The sequence below is a fragment of the Bombina bombina genome, chromosome 7, assembly GCF_027579735.1.
Source record: "Bombina bombina isolate aBomBom1 chromosome 7, aBomBom1.pri, whole genome shotgun sequence".
Lineage (NCBI taxonomy): Eukaryota > Metazoa > Chordata > Amphibia > Anura > Bombinatoridae > Bombina > Bombina bombina.
In genome coordinates, this window is record NC_069505.1 from 353449791 (window position 1) to 353471055 (window position 21265).

General features: G+C 40.3%; 1 protein-coding gene across 3 annotated transcripts in view; it reads left to right on the forward strand.

Annotated features, from left to right (window-relative positions):
• The window catches only part of PBRM1 (polybromo 1), a 471441-nt gene that overhangs the window by 189328 nt on the left and 260848 nt on the right, over positions 1-21265 (forward strand). For all 3 annotated transcript variants that reach the window (XM_053721036.1, XM_053721037.1, XM_053721035.1), the window contains one exon: positions 19728-19885. In XM_053721036.1, the coding sequence (XP_053577011.1) occupies positions 19728-19885 (158 nt within the window). The remainder of the gene's footprint in view (positions 1-19727; positions 19886-21265) is intronic.

Sequence of the window (21265 nt, forward strand, 5' to 3'; positions counted from 1 at the left end):
ACCTCAAAAGGTAATATTCATACGTTCCTGCAGAAGAAACCAAACAGAGTGGCGCCCGGAGGCAAAAAAGGTACTCATCACAATATTAGTGTACAGGGTACTCACATTTGGTGGCAGCACTCAATTGTGCTTATAGGGACAGGCACACTGGAACTTCTGTGTATGATGCACATGAAGGTAGCTGAAACAGGGACCAAACGGTAGTATGTTTAAAAGTACACAGAATTTTAATTTACAAAAAGTAAAAAGGTCATATAGACCCACAAAGTACAGGGTAATAACAGTTTGGTTATGGTTGATAATAGTGCACATCAGCTCAATTAAAAACTCCCATCAGTCTAAGGCTAAGTGTAAAAAAATAAGCTTGGCACTATATCATGTAAATCATAGCCTCAAATCTCTTAATTTAATATAAACAATTCAAATGACTCCTATTATTTCTGGTTTGCACATAAGCCAGGAGAGGTTGTAAACTTAAGAAACTTATACTGTCCTGAAAAAGGTGTCTCCAGACGTCATTTAGGCTAAATATATAACCATAAAACAATATACCATGTCCAGGAGTTCATCAGGGTGAAGCAGCTGGTGCCGTGCAGAGACCAACTAATCGGTAATGAGATTCGTTGAAAACTATTTTCATAATCTATTATTATCAACTATATTGATTGGTTGTTTTAGCTCTATATATGTAAAAAGTACAGCAGTGAGAGGAGGGTTGAAAATAACATTTGTGATATATACAAATACAAATTATTTGAGTCCATTCTCATAGTTGTGGAATTATCATTTGAATATGCCTTTACCGACCATTCAACAGCCATTAATTATATTTTCTTTCATGTAATTAGCAAGAGTCCATGAGCTAGTGACGTATGGGATATACATTCCTACCAGGAGGGGCAAAGTTTCCCAAACCTCAAAATGCCTATAAATACACCCCTCACCACACCCACAAATCAGTTTTACAAACTTTGCCTCCTATGGAGGTGGTGAAGTAAGTTTGTGCTAGATTCTACGTTGATATGCGCTCCGCAGCAGGTTGGAGCCTGGTTTTGCTCTCAGCGTGCAGTGAATGTCAGAGGGATGTGAGGAGAGTATTGCCTATTTGAATGCAGTGATCTCCTTCTACGGGGTCTATTTCATAGGTTCTCTGTTATCGGTCGTAGAGATTCATCTCTTACCTCCCTTTTCAGATCGACGATATACTCTTATATATCTTATATATACCATTTCCTCTACTGATTCTCGTTTCAGTACTGGTTTGGCTTTCTACTACATGTAGATGAGTGTCCTGGGGTAAGTAAGTCTTATTTTCTGTGACACTCTAAGCTATGGTTGGGCACTTTTTATATAAAGTTCTAAATATATGTATTCAAACATTTATTTGCCTTGACTCAGGATGTTCAACATTCCTTATTTCAGACAGTCAGTTTCATATTTGGGATAATGCATATGAATAATTCATTTTTTTCTTACCTTAAAAATTTGACTTTCCCTGTGGGCTGTTAGGCTCCGGGGGCTGAAAATGCTTCATTTTATTGCGTCATTCTTGGCGCAGACTTTTTTGGCGCAAAAATTATTTTCTGTTTCCGGCGTCATACGTGTCGCCGGAAGTTGCGTCATTTTTGACGTTCTTTTGCGCCAAAAGTGTCGGCGTTCCGGATGTGGCGTCATTTTTGGCGCCAAAAGCATTTAGGCGCCAAATAATGTGGGCGTCTTTTTTGGCGCGAAAAAATATGGGCGTCACTTTTGTCTCCACATTATTTAAGTCTCATTGATTTTTTGCTTCTGGTTGCTAGAAGCTTATTCACTGGCATTTTTTTCCCATTCCTGAAACTGTCATTTAAGGAATTTGATCAATTTTGCTTTATATGTTGTTTTTTCTATTACATATTGCAAGATGTCCCACGTTGAAGCTGAGTCAGAAGATACTTCTGGAATATCCCTGCCTGGGGCTGGAGCTACCAAAGCTAAGTGTATCTACTGTAAACTTATGGTATCTGTTCCTCCAGCTGTTGTTTGTACTGTTTTGTCATGACAAACTGTTTATGCAGATAATATTTCCTTTAAGTACTGTTACATTACCTGTTGCTGTTCTGTCAACATCTAATACTCAGAGTGTTCCTGATAACATAAGAGATTTTGTTTTTAAATCCATTAAGAAGGCTATGTCTGTTATTCCTCCTCCTAGTAAATGTAAAAAGTCTTTTAAAACTTCTCATTTTTCAGATGAATTTTTAAATGAACATCATCATTCTGATAATGGTTCTTCTGGTTCAGAGGATTCTGTCTCAGAGGTTGATGCTGATAAATCTTCATATTTATTTAAAATGAAATTTATTCGTTCTTTACTTAAAGAAGTCCTAATTGCATTAGAAATTGAGGATTCTGGTCCTCTTGATACTAAATCTAAACGTTTAGATAAGGTTTTTAAATCTCCTGTAGTTATTCCAGAAGTTTTTCCTGTCCCTAGTGCTATTTCTGAAGTAATTTCCAGGGAATGGAATAATTTGGGTAATTAATTTACTCCTTCTAAACGTTTTAAGCAATTATATCCTGTGCCATCTGACCGATTAGAGTTTTGGGACAAAATCCCTAAAGTTGATGGGGCTGTCTCTACTCTTGTTAAGCGTACTATTCCTACGGCAGATGGTACTTCCTTAAGGATCCTTTAGATAGGAATATTGAATCCTTTCTAAGAAAAGCTTACTTGTGTTCAGGTAATCTTCTTAGACCTGCTATATCTTTAGCGGATGTTGCTGCAGCTTCATCTTTTGGTTAGAAGCTTTAGCGCAACAAGTAACAGATCATAATTCTCATAGCATTTTTATTCTTTAACATGCTAATAATTTCATTTGTAATGCCATCTTTGATATCATTAGAGTTGATGTCAGGTATATGTCTCTAGCTATTTTAGCTAGAAGAGCTTTATGGCTTAAGACTTGGAATGCTGTTATGTCTTCTAAGTCTACTCTGCTTTCCCTTTCTTTCCAGGGTAATGATCGTTTTCATTCCTTTTGTCACAACAAGGAACAAAAACCTGATCCTTCATCCTCAGGAGCGGTATCAGTTTGGAAACCATCTCCAGTCTGGAATAAATCCAAGCCTTTTAGAAAATCAAAGCCAGCTCCTAAGTCAACATGAAGGTGCGGCCCTCATTCCAGCTCAGCTGGTAGGGGGCAGATTACGTTTTTTCAAAGAAATTTGGATCAATTCCGTTCACAATCTTTGGATTCAGAACATTGTTTCAGAAGGGTACAGAATTGGCTTCAAGATAAGGCCTCCTGCAAAGAGATTTTTTCTTTCCCGTGTCCCAGTAAACCCAGCGAAGGCTCAAGCATTTCTGAAATGTGTTTCAGATCTAGAGTTGACTGGAGTAATTTTGCCAGTTCCAGTTCTGGAACAGGGACTGGGGTTTTATTCAAATCTCTTCATTGTACCAAAGAAGGAAAATTCCTTCAGACCAGTTCTGGATCTAAAAATATTGAATCGTTATGTAAGGATACCAACATTCAAAATGGTAACTGTAAGGACTATCCTGCCTTTTGTTCAACAAGGGCATTATATGTCTACTATAGATTTACAGGATGCATATCTGCATATTCCGATTCATCCAGATCACTATCAGTTTCTGAGATTCTCTTTCCTAGATAAGCATTACCAGTTTGTGGCTCTGCCGTTTGGCCTAGCTACAGCTCCAAGAATTTTTTACGAAGGTTCTCGGTGCCCTTCTGTCTGTAATCAGAGAACAGGGTATTGTGGTATTCCTTATTTGGACGATATCTTGGTACTTGCTCAGTCTTCATATTTAGCAGAATCTCATTCGAATCGACTTGTGTTGTTTCTTCAACATCATGGTTGGAGGATCAATTTACCAAAAAGTTCATTGATTCCTCAGACTTAGGTAACCTTTTTAGGTTTTCAGATAGATTCTGTATCCATGACTCTATCTTTGATAGACATGAGACATCTAAAGTTGATATCAGCTTGTCGAAACCTTCAGTCACAATCTTTCCCTTCGGTAGCCTTATACATGGAAATTCTAGGTCTTATGACTGCGGCATCGGACGCGATCCCCTTTGCTCGTTTTCACATGCGGCCTCTTCAGTTCTGTATGCTGAACCAGTGGTGCAGGGATTACACAAAGATATCTCAATTAATATCTTTAAAACCGATTGTACGACACTCTCTGACGTGGTGGACAGATCACCATCATTTAGTTCAGGGGGCTTCTTTTGTTCTTCCGACCTGGACTGTAATTTCAACAGATGCAAGTCTTACAGGTTGGGGAGCTGTGTGGGGGTCTCTGACAGCACAAGGGGTTTGGGAATCTCAGGAGGTGAGATTACCGATCAATATTTTGGAACTCCGTGCAATTTTCAGAGCTCTTCAGTCATGGCCTCATCTAAAGAGAGAGTCGTTCATTTGTTTTCAGACAGACAATGTCACAACTGTGGCATACATCAATCATCAAGGAGGGACTCACAGTCCTCTGGCTATGAAAGAAGTATCTCGAATTCTGGTTTGGGCGGAATCCAGCTCCTGTCTAATCTCTGCGGTTCATATTCCAGGAATAGACAATTGGGAAGCATCCGGGCGAATGGTCTCTTCACCCAGAGGTATTTCTTCAGATTGTTCAAATGTGGGAACTTCCAGAAATAGATCTGATGGCTTCTCATCTAAACAAGAAACTTCCCAGGTATCTGTCCAGATCCCGGGATCCTCAGGCGGAGGCAGTGGATGCATTATCACTTCCTTGGAAGTATCATCCTGCCTATATCTTTCCGCCTCTAGTTCTTCTTCCAAGAGTAATCTCCAAGATTCTGAAGGAATGCTCGTTTGTTCTGCTGGTAGCTCCAGCATGGCCTCACAGGTTTTGCTATGCGGATCTTGTCCGGATGGCCTCTTGCCAACCGTGGACTCTTCCGTTAAGACCAGACCTTCTGTCGCAAGGTCCTTTTTTCCATCAGGATCTCAAATCCTTAAATTTAAAGGTATGGAGATTGAACGCTTGATTCTTGGTCAAAGAGGTTTCTCTGACTCTGTGATTAATACTATGTTACAGGCTCGTAAATCTGTATCTAGAGAGATATATTATAGAGTCTGGAAGACTTATATTTCTTGGTGTCTTTCTCATCATTTTTCCTGGCATTCTTTTAGAATTCCGAGAATTTTACAGTTTCTTCAGGATGGTTTAGATAAAGGTTTGTCCGCAAGTTCCTTGAAAGGTCAAATCTCTGCTCTTTCTGTTCTTTTTCACAGAAAGATTGCTAATCTTCCTGATATTCATTGTTTTGTACAAGCCTTGGTTCGTATTAAACCTGTCATTAAGTCAATTTCTCCTCCTTGGAGTTTGAATTTGGTTCTGGGGGCTCTTCAAGCTCCTCCGTTTGAACCTATGCATTCATTGGACATTAAATTACTTTCTTGGAAAGTTTTGTTCCTTTTGGCCATCTCTTCTGCCAGAAGAGTCTCTGAATTGTCTGCTCTTTCTTGTGAGTCTCCTTTTCTGATTTTTCATCAGGATAAGGCAGTGTTGCGAACTTCTTTTGAATTTTTACCTAAGGTTGTGAATTCCAACAACATTAGTAGAGAAATTGTAGTTCCTTCATTATGCCCTAATCCTAAGAATTCTAAAGAGAAATCATTGCATTCTTTGGATGTTGTTAGAGCTTTGAAATATCATGTTGAAGCTACTAAGACTTTCCGAAAGACTTCTAGTCTATTTGTCATCTTTTCTGGTTCTAGAAAAGGCCAGAAAGCTTCTGCCATTTCTTTGGCATCTTGGTTGAAATCTTTAATTCATCATGCCAATGTTGAGTCGGGTATAACTCCGCCTCAGAGGATTACAGCTCATTCTACTAGGTCAGTTTCTACTTCCTGGGCGTTTAGGAATGAAGCTTCGGTTGATCAAATTTGCAAAGCAGCAACTTGGTCTTCTTTGCATACTTTTACTAAATTCTACCATTTTGATGTGTTTTCTTCTTCTGAAGCAGTTTTTGGTAGAAAAGTACTTCAGGCAGCTGTTTCAGTTTGAATCTTCTGCTTATGTTTTCATTTAAACTTTATTTTGGGTGTGGATTATTTTCAGCAGGAAGTGGCTGTCTTTATTTTATCCCTCCCTCTCTAGTGACTCTTACGTGGAAAGATCCACATCTTGGGTAGTCATTATCCCATACGTCACTAGCTCATGGACTCTTGCTAATTACATGAAAGAAAACATAATTTATGTAAGAACTTACCTGATAAATTCATTTCTTTCATATTAGCAAGAGTCCATGAGGCCCACCCTTTTTTGTGGTGGTTATGATTTTTTTGTATAAAGCACAATTATTCCAATTCCTTGTTTTTTATGCTTTCGCACTTTTTTCTTATCACCCCACTTCTTGGCTATTCGTTAAACTGATTTGTGGGTGTGGTGAGGGGTGTATTTATAGGCATTTTGAGGTTTGGGAAACTTTGCCCCTCCTGGTAGGAATGTATATCCCATACGTCACTAGCTCATGGACTCTTGCTAATATGAAAGAAATGAATTTATCAGGTAAGTTCTTACATAAATAATGTTGTTTGAGGCTATTCCCCACGTTCCTCTAGTCATATGGGCCACCATGTTGAAATCTAGCTTTCACTGCATTCCAGTGTTGATGTGTTTGCACATGTGCAGCAATTATCCTTCAGATATCTGCAGTGTTATCTAGATTTTAAAAATTTCAACACCCATGACTAGAAGGTGAGGCATAAACTGTGTTTAGTGTCCCTTTTATATTATTTTGTTGATTTTTATTGAGAAGCTGCATTAAACATACACTGACATAAGTCATATTCTGAAACATGAAACAATACAGTTCAGCTTACTATAGCGGCTGATATATTAGTATATGTCCATGTAACCATATTCAGGTCTAGTTGTCCGTCTTAGCATCCATCCATACACGTTCAATACAAGTTCAAATTTGCTAATATATATGGCCCTGGAAGAGCAACCAAAATAGCAATAAACAGCTATGACTGCTGGAAGCGCTAGGTTTATATAAACAGAGGGTAATTGCCAATGACCCGCAGGCAGGTAGAGCCAAAGTACAGGAAATCAAAAAGCCAACAAGGCAAATAAACAGGCAGTACATGGATAGCACACAGCAAATCAACTGCCCAGGAAGCTGAGGTCCCAGGTTCAATCCCAGGGTGTGACATAGTAGTTGTAATATAAAGAAATAATCTAGTACCCACCTGAAAATTTAAGGTTTCCAACTTTTGGTTTTATCTCTTGTCCTTAGTCAGTCTTTTTGGTATGGAGTACAATGTAGGGACATGAGCCCGTATATAAACAATTTTAGTAAGGTATAATTTTTAAATTATGTTTTGGCATACATGATGCATGGGGAATTGAATAGGCTTATTACAAGAACTGTGTGTTATATGCTTTAAAAAAAAAAAAAAAGATACATTGGCTATCATAGATAATACACTGCAGAGTAGCAACACAACATTTTATTTAACTTGCAGGCATGCTTTCACTATTTTATTTTTATCTGCTGTATTTTGAACAACAGTTATGAAAATTATATTATCTATTCGTAACACTACGAAAAGCTTGTGGAGGACAGCAGGAATTGATTTCTGTTAAAGATCCTTTATTTTTCATCCTACTCATTTTCCTCTTTCTCTTTGTCAACTGTGTTATTAATCTCTATCATTTAAATATCTTTTAAATATAACATCATTTTATCTTTCCATGTTTGTTCTGTAGTTAACAGGATACATATGTAATCCTTAAAGGGACGTTTTGACAAAATTGAAATGCACATATATGAATAACATCTTTGAATAGAAACATATTTCTCCAACATAGGTGTGTCCGGTCCACGGCGTCATCCTTACTTGTGGGATATTCTCTTCCCCAACAGGAAATGGCAAAGAGCCCAGCAAAGCTGGTCACATGATCCCTCCTAGGCTCCGCCTACCCCAGTCATTCTCTTTGCCGTTGTACAGGCAACATCTCCACGGAGATGGCTTAGAGTTTTTTAGTGTTTAACTGTAGTTTTTATTATTCAATCAAGAGTTTGTTATTTTGAAATAGTGCTGGTATGTACTATTTACTCAGAAACAGAAAAGAGATGAAGATTTCTGTTTGTATGAGGAAAATGATTTTAGCAACCGTCACTAAAATCCATGGCTGTTCCACACAGGACTGTTGAGAGCAATTAACTTCAGTTGGGGGAACAGTGAGCAGTCTCTTGCTGCTTGAGGTATGACACATTCTAACAAGACGATGTAATGCTGGAAGCTGTCATTTTCCCTATGGGATCCGGTAAGCCATGTTTATTAAGATCGTAAATAAGGGCTTCACAAGGGCTTATTAAGACTGTAGACTTTTTCTGGGCTAAATCGATTCATTATTAACACATATTTAGCCTTGAGGAATCATTTATTCTGGGTATTTTGATATAATAATATCGGCAGGCACTGTTTTAGACACCTTATTCTTTAGGGGCTTTCCCAAATCATAGGCAGAGCCTCATTTTCGCGCCGGTGTTGCGCACTTGTTTTTGAGAGGCATGACATGCAGTCGCATGTGAGAGGAGCTCTGATACTTAGAAAAGACTTCTGAAAGCGTCATTTGGTATCGTATTCCCCTTTGGGCTTGGTTGGGTCTCAGCAAAGCAGATACCAGGGACTGTAAAGGGGTTAAAGTTAAAAACGGCTCCGGTTCCGTTATTTTAAGGGTTAAAGCTTCCAAATTTGGTGTGCAATACTTTTAAGGCTTTAAGACACTGTGGTGAAAATTTGGTGAATTTTGAACAATTCCTTCATGTTTTTTCGCAATTGCAGTAATAAAGTGTGTTCAGTTTAAAATTTAAAGTGACAGTAACGGTTTTATTTTAAAACGTTTTTTGTACTTTGTTATCAAGTTTATGCCTGTTTAACATGTCTGAACTACCAGATAGACTGTGTTCTGAATGTGGGGAAGCCAGAATTCCTATTCATTTAAATAAATGTGATTTATGTGACAATGACAATGATGCCCAAGATGATTCCTCAAGTGAGGGGAGTAAGCATGGTACTGCATCATTCCCTCCTTCGTCTACACGAGTCTTGCCCACTCAGGAGGCCCCTAGTACATCTAGCGCGCCAATACTCCTTACTATGCAACAATTAACGGCTGTAATGGATAATTCTGTCAAAAACATTTTAGCCAAAATGAACACTTATCAGCGTAAGCGCGACTGCTCTGTTTTAGATACTGAAGAGCATGACGACGCTGATAATAATGGTTCTGAAGGGCCCCTAACCCAGTCTGATGGGGCCAGGGAGGTTTTGTCTGAGGGAGAAATTACTGATTCAGGGAACATTTCTCAACAAGCTGAACCTGATGTGATTACGTTTAAATTTAAGTTGGAACATCTCCGCATTCTGCTTAAGGAGGTATTATCCACTCTGGATGATTGTGACAAGTTGGTCATCCCAGAGAAACTATGTAAAATGGACAAGTTCCTAGAGGTCCCGGGGCTCCCAGAAGCTTTTCCTATACCCAAGCGGGTGGCGGACATTGTTAATAAAGAATGGGAAAGGCCCGGTATTCCTTTCGTCCCTCCCCCCATATTTAAAAAATTGTTTCCTATGGTCGACCCCAGAAAGGACTTATGGCAGACAGTCCCCAAGGTCGAGGGAGCGGTTTCCACTTTAAACAAACGCACCACTATACCCATAGAGGATAGTTGTGCTTTCAAAGATCCTATGGATAAAAAATTAGAAGGTTTACTTAAAAAGATGTTTGTTCAGCAGGGTTACCTTCTACAACCAATTTCATGCATTGTCCCTGTAGCTACAGCCGCATGTTTCTGGTTCAATGAGCTGATAAAGGCGGTCGATAGTGATTCTCCTCCTTATGAGGAGATTATGGACAGAATCAATGCTCTCAAATTGGCTAATTCTTTCACCCTAGACGCCACTTTGCAATTGGCTAGGTTAGCGGCTAAGAATTCTGGGTTTGCTATTGTGGCGCGCAGAGCGCTTTGGTTGAAATCTTGGTCAGCTGATGCGTCTTCCAAGAACAAGCTACTTAACATTCCTTTCAAGGGGAAAACGCTGTTTGGCCCTGACTTGAAAGAGATTATCTCTGATATCACTGGGGGTAAGGGCCACGCCCTTCCTCAGGATCGGCCTTTCAAGGCAAAAAATAAACCTAATTTCTTTCATGTAATTAACAAGAGTCCATGAGCTAGTGACGTATGGGATATACATTCCTACCAGGAGGGGCAAAGTTTCCCAAACCTTAAAATGCCTATAAATACACCCCTCACCACACCCACAAATCAGTTTTACAAACTTTGCCTCCAAGGGAGGTGGTGAAGTAAGTTTGTGCTAGATTCTACGTTGATATGCGCTCCGCAGCAAGTTGGAGCCCGGTTTTCCTCTCAGCGTGCAGTGAATGTCAGAGGGATGTGAAGAGAGTATTGCCTATTGAATGCAGTGATCTCCTTCTACAGGGTCTATTTCATAGGTTCTCTGTTATCGGTCGTAGAGATTCATCTCTTACCTCCCTTTTCAGATCGACGATATACTCTTATATTTACCATTACCTCTACTGATTCTCGTTTCAGTACTGGTTTGGCTTTCTACAAACATGTAGATGAGTGTCCTGGGGTAAGTAAGTCTTATTTTCTGTGACACTCTAAGCTATGGTTGGGCACTTTATTTATAAAGTTCTAAATATATGTATTCAAACATTTATTTGCCTTGACTCAGAATGTTCAACTTTCCTTATTTTCAGACAGTCAGTTTCATATTTGGGATTATGCATTGAATTATCATATTTTTCTTACCTCAAAAATTTGACTTTTTTCCCTGTGGGCTGTTAGGCTCGCGGGGGCTGAAAATGCTTCATTTTATTGCGTCATTCTTGGCGCGGACTTTTTTGGCGCAAAAATTCTTTTCCGTTTCCGGCGTCATACGTGTCGCCGGAAGTTACGTCATTTTTTGACGTTATTTTGCGCCAAAAATGTCGGCGTTCCGGATGTGGCGTCATTTTTGGCGCCAAAAGCATTTAGGCGCCAAATAATGTGGGCGTCTTATTTGGCGCTAAAAAATATGGGCGTCGCTTTTGTCTCCACATTATTTCAGTCTCATTTTTCATTGCTTCTGGTTGCTAGAAGCTTGATATTTGGCATTCTTTCCCATTCCTGAAACTGTCTTATAAGGAATTTGATCTATTTTGCTTTATATGTTGTTTTTTCTCTTACATATTGCAAGATGTCTCACGTTGCATCTGAGCCAGAAGATACTACAGGAAAATCACTGCCTGCTGGATCTACCAAAGCTAAGTGTATCTGCTGTAAATTTTTGGTAGCTATTCCTCCAGCTGTTGTTTGTAATAATTGTCATGACAAACTTGTTAAAGCAGATAATATTTCCTTTAGTAATGTACCATTGCCTGTTGCAGTTCCCTCAACATCTAAGGTGCAGAATGTTCCTGATAACATAAGAGATTTTGTTTCTGAATCCATAAAGAAGGCTTTGTCTGTTATTTCTCCTTCTAGTAAACGTAAAAAGTCTTTTAAATCTTCTCTCTCTACAGATGAATTTTTGGGATAAATTGGGTAATTCATTTACTCCTTCTAAACGTTTTAAGCGATTATATCCTGTGCCGTCTGACAGATTAGAATTTTGGGACAAAATCCCTAAAGTTGATGGGGCTATTTCTACCCTTGCTAAACGTACTACCATTCCTACGTCAGATGGTACCTCGTTTAAGGATCCTTTAGATAGAAAAATTGAATCCTTTCTAAGAAAAGCTTATCTGTGTTCAGGTAATCTTCTTAGACCTGCTATATCATTGGCTGATGTTGCTGCAGCTTCAACTTTTTGGTTGGAAACCCTAGCGCAACAAGTAGCAAATCGTGATTCTCATGATATTATTATTCTTCTTCAGCATGCTAATAATTTTATCTGTGATGCCATTTTTGATATTATTAGAGTTGATGTTAGGTTTATGTCTCTAGCTATCTTAGCCAGAAGAGCTTTATGGCTTAAGACTTGGAATGCTGATATGGCTTCTAAATCAACTCTACTTTCCATTTCTTTCCAGGGAAACAAATTATTTGGTTCTCAGTTGGATTCTATTATTTCAACTGTTACTGGTGGGAAAGGAACTTTTTTACCACAGGATAAAAAATCTAAAGGTAAAAACAGGGCTAACAATCGTTTTCGTTCCTTTCGTTTCAACAAAGAACAAAAGCCTGATCCTTCGTCCTCAGGAGCAGTATCAGTTTGGAAACCATCTCCAGTCTGGAATAAATCCAAGCCTGCTAGAAAGGCAAAGCCTGCTTCTAAGTTCACATGAAGGTACGGCCCTCATTCCAGTTCAGCTGGTAGGGGGCAGGTTACGTTTTTTCAAAGAAATTTGGATCAATTCTGTTCACAATCTTTGGATTCAGAGCATTGTTTCAGAAGGGTACAGAATTGGTTTCAAGATGAGACCTCCTGCAAAGAGATTTTTTCTTTCCCGTGTCCCAGTAAATCCAGTGAAAGCTCAAGCATTTCTGAATTGTGTTTCAGATCTAGAGTTGGCTGGAGTAATTATGCCAGTTCCAATTCCGGAACAGGGGATGGGGTTTTATTCAAATCTCTTCATTGTACCAAAGAAGGAGAATTCCTTCAGACCAGTTCTGGATCTAAAATTATTGAATCGTTATGTAAGGATACCAACGTTCAAGATGGTAACTGTAAGGACTATATTGCCTTTTGTTCAGCAAGGGAATTATATGTCCACAATAGATTTACAGGATGCATATCTGCATATTCCGATTCATCCAGATCATTTTCAGTTCCTGAGATTCTCTTTTCTAGACAAGCATTACCAATTTGTGGCTCTACCGTTTGGCCTTGCTACAGCTCCGAGAATTTTCACAAAGATTCTCGGTGCCCTTCTGTCTGTAATCAGAGAACAGGGTATTGTGGTATTTCCTTATTTGGACGATATCTTGGTACTTGCTCAGTCTTTACATTTAGCAGAGTCTCATACGAATCGACTTGTGTTGTTTCTTCAAGATCATGGTTGGAGGATCAATTTACCAAAAAGTTCTTTGATTCCTCAAACAAGGGTAACCTTTCTGGGTTTCCAGATAGATTCAGTGTCCATGACTCTGTCTTTAACAGACAAGAGACGTCTAAAATTGATTACAGCTTGTCGAAACCTTCAGTCTCAATCATTCCCTTCGGTAGCCTTATGCATGGAAATTCTAGGTCTTATGACTGCTGCATCGGACGCGATCCCCTTTGCTCGTTTTCACATGCGACCTCTTCAGCTCTGTATGCTGAACCAATGGTGCAGGGATTACACGAAGATATATCAATTAATATCTTTAAAACCGATTGTTCGACACTCTCTAACGTGGTGGACAGATCACCATCGTTTAATTCAGGGGGCTTCTTTTGTTCTTCCGACCTGGACTGTAATTTCAACAGATGCAAGTCTCACAGGTTGGGGAGCTGTGTGGGGATCTCTGACAGCACAGGGAGTTTGGGAATCTCAGGAGGTGAGATTACCGATCAATATTTTGGAACTCCGTGCAATTTTCAGAGCTCTTCAGTTTTGGCCTCTTCTGAAGAGAGAATCGTTCATTTGTTTTCAGACAGACAATGTCACAACTGTGGCATACATCAATCATCAAGGAGGGACTCACAGTCCTCTGGCTATGAAAGAAGTATCTCGAATTTTGGTTTGGGCGGAATCCAGCTCCTGTCTAATCTCTGCGGTTCATATCCCAGGTGTAGACAATTGGGAAGCGGATTATCTCAGTCGCCAAACGTTGCATCCGGGCGAATGGTCTCTTCACCCAGAGGTATTTCTTCAGATTGTTCAAATGTGGGGGCTTCCAGAGATAGATCTGATGGCCTCTCATCTAAACAAGAAACTTCCCAGGTATCTGTCCAGATCCCGGGATCCTCAGGCGGAGGCAGTGGATGCATTATCACTTCCTTGGAAGTATCATCCTGCCTATATCTTTCCGCCTCTAGTTCTTCTTCCAAGAGTAATCTCCAAGATTCTGAGGGAATGCTCGTTTGTTCTGCTAATAGCTCCGGCATGGCCTCACAGGTTTTGGTATGCGGATCTTGTCCGGATGGCATCTTGCCAACCATGGACTCTTCCGTTAAGACCAGACCTTCTGTCGCAAGGTCCTTTTTTCCATCCGGATCTGAAATCCTTAAATTTAAAGGTATGGAGATTGAACGCTTGATTCTTAGTCAAAGAGGTTTCTCTGACTCTGTGATTGATACTATGTTACAGGCTCGTAAATCTGTATCTAGAGAGATATATTATAGAGTCTGGAAGACTTATATTTCTTGGTGTCTTACTCATCATTTTTCTTGGTATTCTTTTAGAATTCCGAGAATATTACAATTTCTTCAGGATGGTTTAGATAAGGGTTTGTCCGCAAGTTCCTTGAAAGGACAAATCTCTGCTCTTTCTGTTCTTTTTCACAGAAAGATTGCTATTCTTCCTGATATTCATTGTTTTGTACAAGCTTTGGTTCGTATAAAACCTGTCATTAAATCAATTTCTCCTCCATGGAGTTTGAATTTGGTTCTGGGAGCTCTTCAAGCTCCTCCGTTTGAACCTATGCATTCATTGGACATTAAATTGCTTTCTTGGAAAGTTTTGTTCCTTTTGGCCATCTCTTCTGCCAGAAGAGTTTCTGAATTATCTGCTCTTTCTTGTGAGTCTCCTTTTCTGATTTTTCATCAGGATAAGGCGGTGTTGCGAACTTCTTTTGAATTTTTACCTAAGGTTGTGAATTCCAACAACATTAGTAGAGAAATCGTGGTTCCTTCATTATGTCCTAATCCTAAGAATTCTAAGGAGAAATCGTTACATTCTTTGGATGTTGTTAGAGCTTTGAAATATTACGTTGAAGCTACTAAATCTTTCCGAAAGACTTCTAGTCTATTTGTCATCTTTTCTGGTTCTAGAAAAGGCCAGAAAGCTTCTGCCATTTCTTTGGCATCCTGGTTGAAATCTTTAATTCATCTTGCCTATGTTAAATCGGGTAAGACTCCGCCTCAGAGGATTACAGCTCATTCTACTAGGTCAGTTTCTACTTCCTGGGCGTTTAGGAATGAAGCTTCAGTTGATCAGATTTGCAAAGCAGCGACTTGGTCCTCTTTGCATACTTTTACTAAATTCTACCATTTTGATGTATTCTCTTCTTCTGAAGCAGTTTTTGGTAGAAAGGTACTTCAGGCAGTGGTTTCGGTTTGAATCTTCTGCTTATGTTTTTCATTAAACTTTATTTTGGGTGTGGATTATTTTCAGCAGGAATTGGCTGTCTTTATTTTATCCCTCCCTCTCTAGTGACTCTTGTGTGGAAAGATCCACATCTTGGGTATTCATTATCCCATACGTCACTAGCTCATGGACTCTTGTTAATTACATGAAAGAAAACATAATTTATGTAAGAACTTACCTGATAAATTCATTTCTTTCATATTAACAAGAGTCCATGAGGCCCACCCTTTTTTGTGGTGGTTATGATTTTTTTGTATAAAGCACAATTATTCCAATTCCTTATTTTATATGCTTCGCACTTTTTTCTTATCACCCCACTTCTTGGCTATTCGTTAAACTGATTTGTGGGTGTGGTGAGGGGTGTATTTATAGGCATTTTAAGGTTTGGGAAACTTTGCCCCTCCTGGTAGGAATGTATATCCCATACGTCACTAGCTCATGGACTCTTGTTAATATGAAAGAAATGAATTTATCAGGTAAGTTCTTACATAAATTATGTTTTTCGTCCCTTTCGTAGAAATGGACCAGCCCAAAGTGCTACGTCCTCTAAGCAAGAGGGTAATACTTCTCAAGCCAAGCCAGCTTGGAGACCAATGCAAGGCTGGAACAAGGGAAAGCAGGCCAAGAAACCTGCCACTGCTACCAAGACAGCATGAAATGTTGGCCCCCGATCCGGGACCGGATCTGGTGGGGGGCAGACTCTCTCTCTTCGCTCAGGCTTGGGCAAGAGATGTTCTGGATCCTTGGGCGCTAGAAATAGTCTCCCAAGGTTATCTTCTGGAATTCAAGGGGCTTCCCCCAAGGGGGAGGTTCCACAGGTCTCAGTTGTCTTCAGACCACATAAAAAGACAGGCATTCTTACATTGTGTAGAAGACCTGTTAAAAATGGGAGTGATTCATCCTGTTCCATTAAGAGAACAAGGGATGGGGTTCTACTCCAATCTGTTCATAGTTCCCAAAAAAGAGGGAACGTTCAGACCAATCTTAGATCTCAAGATCTTAAACAAGTTTCTCAAGGTTCCATCGTTCAAGATGGAAACCATTCGAACTATTCTTCCTTCCATCCAGGAAGGTCAATTCATGACCACAGTGGATTTAAAGGATGCGTATCTACATATTCCTATCCACAAGGAACATCATCGGTTCCTAAGGTTCGCATTCCTGGACAAGCATTACCAGTTCGTGGCGCTTCCTTTCGGATTAGCCACTGCTCCAAGGATTTTCACAAAGGTACTAGGGTCCCTTCTAGCTGTGCTAAGACCAAGGGGCATTGCTGTAGTACCTTACTTGGACGACATTCTGATTCAAGCGTCGTCCCTTCCTCAAGCAAAGGCTCACACGGACATTGTCCTGGCCTTTCTCAGATCTCACGGATGGAAAGTGAACGTGGAAAAGAGTTCTCTATCTCCGTCAACAAGGGTTCCCTTCTTGGGAACAATAATAGACTCCTTAGAAATGAGGATTTTTCTGACAGAGGCCAGAAAAACAAAACTTCTAGACTCTTGTCGGATACTTCATTCCGTTCCTCTTCCTTCCATAGCGCAGTGCATGGAAGTGATCGGTTTGATGGTAGCGGCAATGGACATAGTTCCTTTTGCGCGCATTCATCTAAGACCATTACAACTGTGCATGCTCAGTCAGTGGAATGGGGACTATACAGACTTGTCTCCGAAGATACAAGTAAATCAGAGGACCAGAGACTCACTCCGTTGGTGGCTGTCCCTGGACAACCTGTCACAAGGGATGACATTCCGCAGACCGGAGTGGGTCATCGTCACGACCGACGCCAGTCTGATGGGCTGGGGCGCGGTCTGGGGATCCCTGGAAGCTCAGGGTCTTTGGTCTCGGGAAGAATCTCTTCTACCGATAAATATTCTGGAACTGAGAGCGATATTCAATGCTCTCAAGGCTTGGCCTCAGCTAGCGAGGGCCAAGTTCATACGGTTTCAATCAGACAACATGACAACTGTTGCGTACATCAACCATCAGGGGGGAACAAGGAGTTCCCTAGCGATGGAAGAAGTGACCAAAATCATTCTATGGGCGGAGTCTCACTCCTGCCACCTGTCTGCTATCCACATCCCAGGAGTGGAAAATTGGGAAGCGGATTTTCTGAGTCGTCAGACATTGCATCCGGGGGAGTGGGAACTCCATCCGGAAATCTTTGCCCAAGTCACTCAGCTGTGGGGCATTCCAGACATGGATCTGATGGCCTCTCGTCAGAACTTCAAAGTTCCTTGCTACGGGTCCAGATCCAGGGATCCCAAGGCGGCTCTAGTGGATGCACTAGTAGCACCTTGGACCTTCAAACTAGCTTATGTGTTCCCGCCGTTTCCTCTCATCCCCAGGCTGGTAGCCAGGATCAATCAGGAGAGGGCGTCGGTGATCTTGATAGCTCCTGCGTGGCCACGCAGGACTTGGTATGCAGATCTGGTGAATATGTCATCGGCTCCACCTTGGAAGCTACCTTTGAGACGAGACCTTCTTGTTCAGGGTCCGTTCGAACATCCGAATCTGGTTTCACTCCAGCTGACTGCTTGGAGATTGAACGCTTGATCTTATCGAAGCGAGGGTTCTCGGATTCTGTTATCGATACTCTTGTTCAGGCCAGAAAGCCCGTAACTAGAAAGATTTACCACAAAATTTGGAAAAAATATATCTGTTGGTGTGAATCTAAAGGATTCCCTTGGGACAAGGTTAAGATTCCTAAGATTCTATCCTTCCTTCAAGAAGGATTGGAAAAAGGATTATCTGCTAGTTCCCTGAAGGGACAGATTTCTGCCTTGTCTGTGTTACTTCACAAAAAGCTGGCAGCTGTGCCAGATGTTCAAGCCTTTGTTCAGGCTCTGGTTAGAATTAAGCCTGTTTACAAACCTTTGACTCCTCCTTGGAGTCTCAACTTAGTTCTTTCAGTTCTTCAGGGGGTTCCGTTTGAACCCTTACATTCCGTTGATATTAAGTTATTATCTTGGAAAGTTTTGTTTTTAGTTGCAATTTCTTCTGCTAGAAGAGTTTCAGAATTATCTGCTCTGCAGTGTTCTCCTCCTTATCTGGTGTTCCATGCAGATAAGGTGGTTTTACGTACTAAACCTGGTTTTCTTCCAAAAGTTGTTTCTAACAAAAACATTAACCAGGAGATTATCGTACCTTCTCTGTGTCCGAAACCAGTTTCAAAGAAGGAACGTTTGTTGCACAATTTGGATGTTGTTCGCGCTCTAAAATTCTATTTAGATGCTACAAAGGATTTTAGACAAACATCTTCCTTGTTTGTTGTTTATTCCGTTAAAAGGAGAGGTCAAAAAGCAACTTCTACCTCTCTCTCTTTTTGGATTAAAAGCATCATCAGATTGGCTTACGAGACTGCCGGACGGCAGCCTCCCGAAAGAATCACGGCTCATTCCACTAGGGCTGTGGCTTCCACATGGGCCTTCAAGAACGAGGCTTCTGTTGATCAGATATGTAGGGCAGCGACTTGGTCTTCACTGCACACTTTTACCAAATTTTACAAGTTTGATACTTTTGCTTCTTCTGAGGCTATTTTTGGGAGAAAGGTTTTGCAAGCCGTGGTGCCTTCCATTTAGGTGACCTGATTTGCTCCCTCCCTTCATCCGTGTCCTAAAGCTTTGGTATTGGTTCCCACAAGTAAGGATGACGCCGTGGACCGGACACACCTATGTTGGAGAAAACAGAATTTATGTTTACCTGATAAATTACTTTCTCCAACGGTGTGTCCGGTCCACGGCCCGCCCTGGTTTTTTTAATCAGGTCTGATAATTTATTTTCTTTAACTACAGTCACCACGGTACCATATGGTTTCTCCTATGCAAATATTCCTCCTTAACGTCGGTCGAATGACTGGGGTAGGCGGAGCCTAGGAGGGATCATGTGACCAGCTTTGCTGGGCTCTTTGCCATTTCCTGTTGGGGAAGAGAATATCCCACAAGTAAGGATGACGCCGTGGACCGGACACACCGTTGGAGAAAGTAATTTATCAGGTAAACATAAATTCTGTTTTTCAATAAACATGCATTGGCAAAAATGCTTCTAGTAAAAGTTATCACTGTTTTGGTATTAACATTTGCCGTCTGCACGTGCATGTGAAGCATTGCTAGATATTCTCAGTGCACCAGCAGTTTAAATACTGCAGCAGCTCAAAGCGCCAGCTAGGTTTGTATCATGTCAGCAATTAACAAACTAGTTCATTACCAGAGGGTACAAGCACCTTAGGCTTTCTGAGCAAGTGCTGTGTTTAAAATGCTGGTGCACAGTGCATACTTAAATACACTTTTGAAACAGGTATAGTTTTTATTAGAATTTTTTTTGCTAATACATTTATATTTTACAAAAATGCTTCTATTCAAAACTGAAGTTCATCCATGTAGATTCCAATTTTGGCTGCAATGTCCCTTTAAGTTTAAATATTTTTGTTCTTATTTTGTAGGAGAGAAATGGTTATATGGCTGTTGGTTTTATCGTCCTAATGAGACATTTCATCTTGCTACACGTAAATTCCTGGAAAAAGAAGTTTTTAAGAGCGATTATTACAACAAAGTTCCTGTGAATAAAATTCTTGGAAAATGTGTTGTGATGTTTGTGAAGGTGAGAATTACAGTTTTCAGTGTATAAAATCATTTACCAGTTCTGTACAGTAATCTATGTATTGTAACTGTTAATGTTTCTTAACATTTAATTTGTATGCTGCGTTTTATTAAAGGAAAATAAGCAGGCATATAGTATTGATATAGATACAAAAAAAGGTTAGATTACTGCGCTAGATATTAAAAACTTGCAAGTAAAGCCACAGTTTAGGGGATTTTCCCTATATTCCCATACAAAAGAACTTAATTGTAAATATAATTGAGTGTGTGGTTTTACACACTGAATTAAAGCTATGGCGCTCTATGTGGAGCTAAATAAGTGCAGTTTCCGGCTGTTTAGTATAAATAATAATATATTTATTACAGTGCTAAAGTTAAAAATATAATAGACCAGCCACAATGATCCATTCCCGTAAAGACTACACCTGATATTGATACCAGTAGTCCGACACGCTACATTGTGGCGCCATCGCTTGAAAGACTGCACACATGCCGACAGACTCTCGGTGTGAGTCCCTCCTGACTACTAGGTGGAGGCAAGACACCCCAACACGCAAGAACTTTAAATTCTTAAGCAAACAAATGTTTTATCAACTTTACATTCTTCCCACTTTTTCATGATACTCAGTCATTTTCTTTAGCTTCCTCGATGAGGAGTAAGGTGAAAGTGAAGTTCAGATCTACTTGTTGTTAAGTGGCGTCCTTTAACGGATCTGAGGCCCAGTTCCTATCCTGCTAGGTAGAGGAGATTTTATCAGCCAGGCAAGGAAAGGTCTTTTCTCAGTGAGAAATGTCACAGGCCTCCCAAGTGAAATATGGACTTGTCCACCAATTCCCTGGTCTACAGTGAGCTGCTCCTTGTGGATCCACAGCCCTCTCCAGGTAAAATGTGGACTTGTCCGCCATTCCCCAGGGTTGTAGATGCTGTATATTTAGATCCTTGACATTGTGCTTGCACTGCCTAGGATGGGCTCATCTACAAGAAGGAAGTTGCTGCAGCTGAGGTAAGCACATTAATTGGAGGTGCTGTGTTTTAATTAAATACTTGCACTTTCATAGCCCGCTGCCTATTAGTATGAACATTTACACATGCTTCACATAGTCTGGGGGCATATATTTTTATACTATAGACTTTATGCTAGCAGCTTATAGCACTTTTTAAAAACTTTAATTGTTAGTTGTTTATATGCGTTTGTGATTGGCTGAAGGCTGTCACATGATACTGGGGGAGTGAAAATAGATATTAATTTGAAATTTGTCAGAAAAAAAAAATCTACTTATGAAGTTCACACCAAGGGCCCGATCCGATATGCAGCGTCGCCCGCAAAAGCTGGCGACGCCGAATTTTGCGTGGGTTTGGTATCCTATATACGGCGTAACC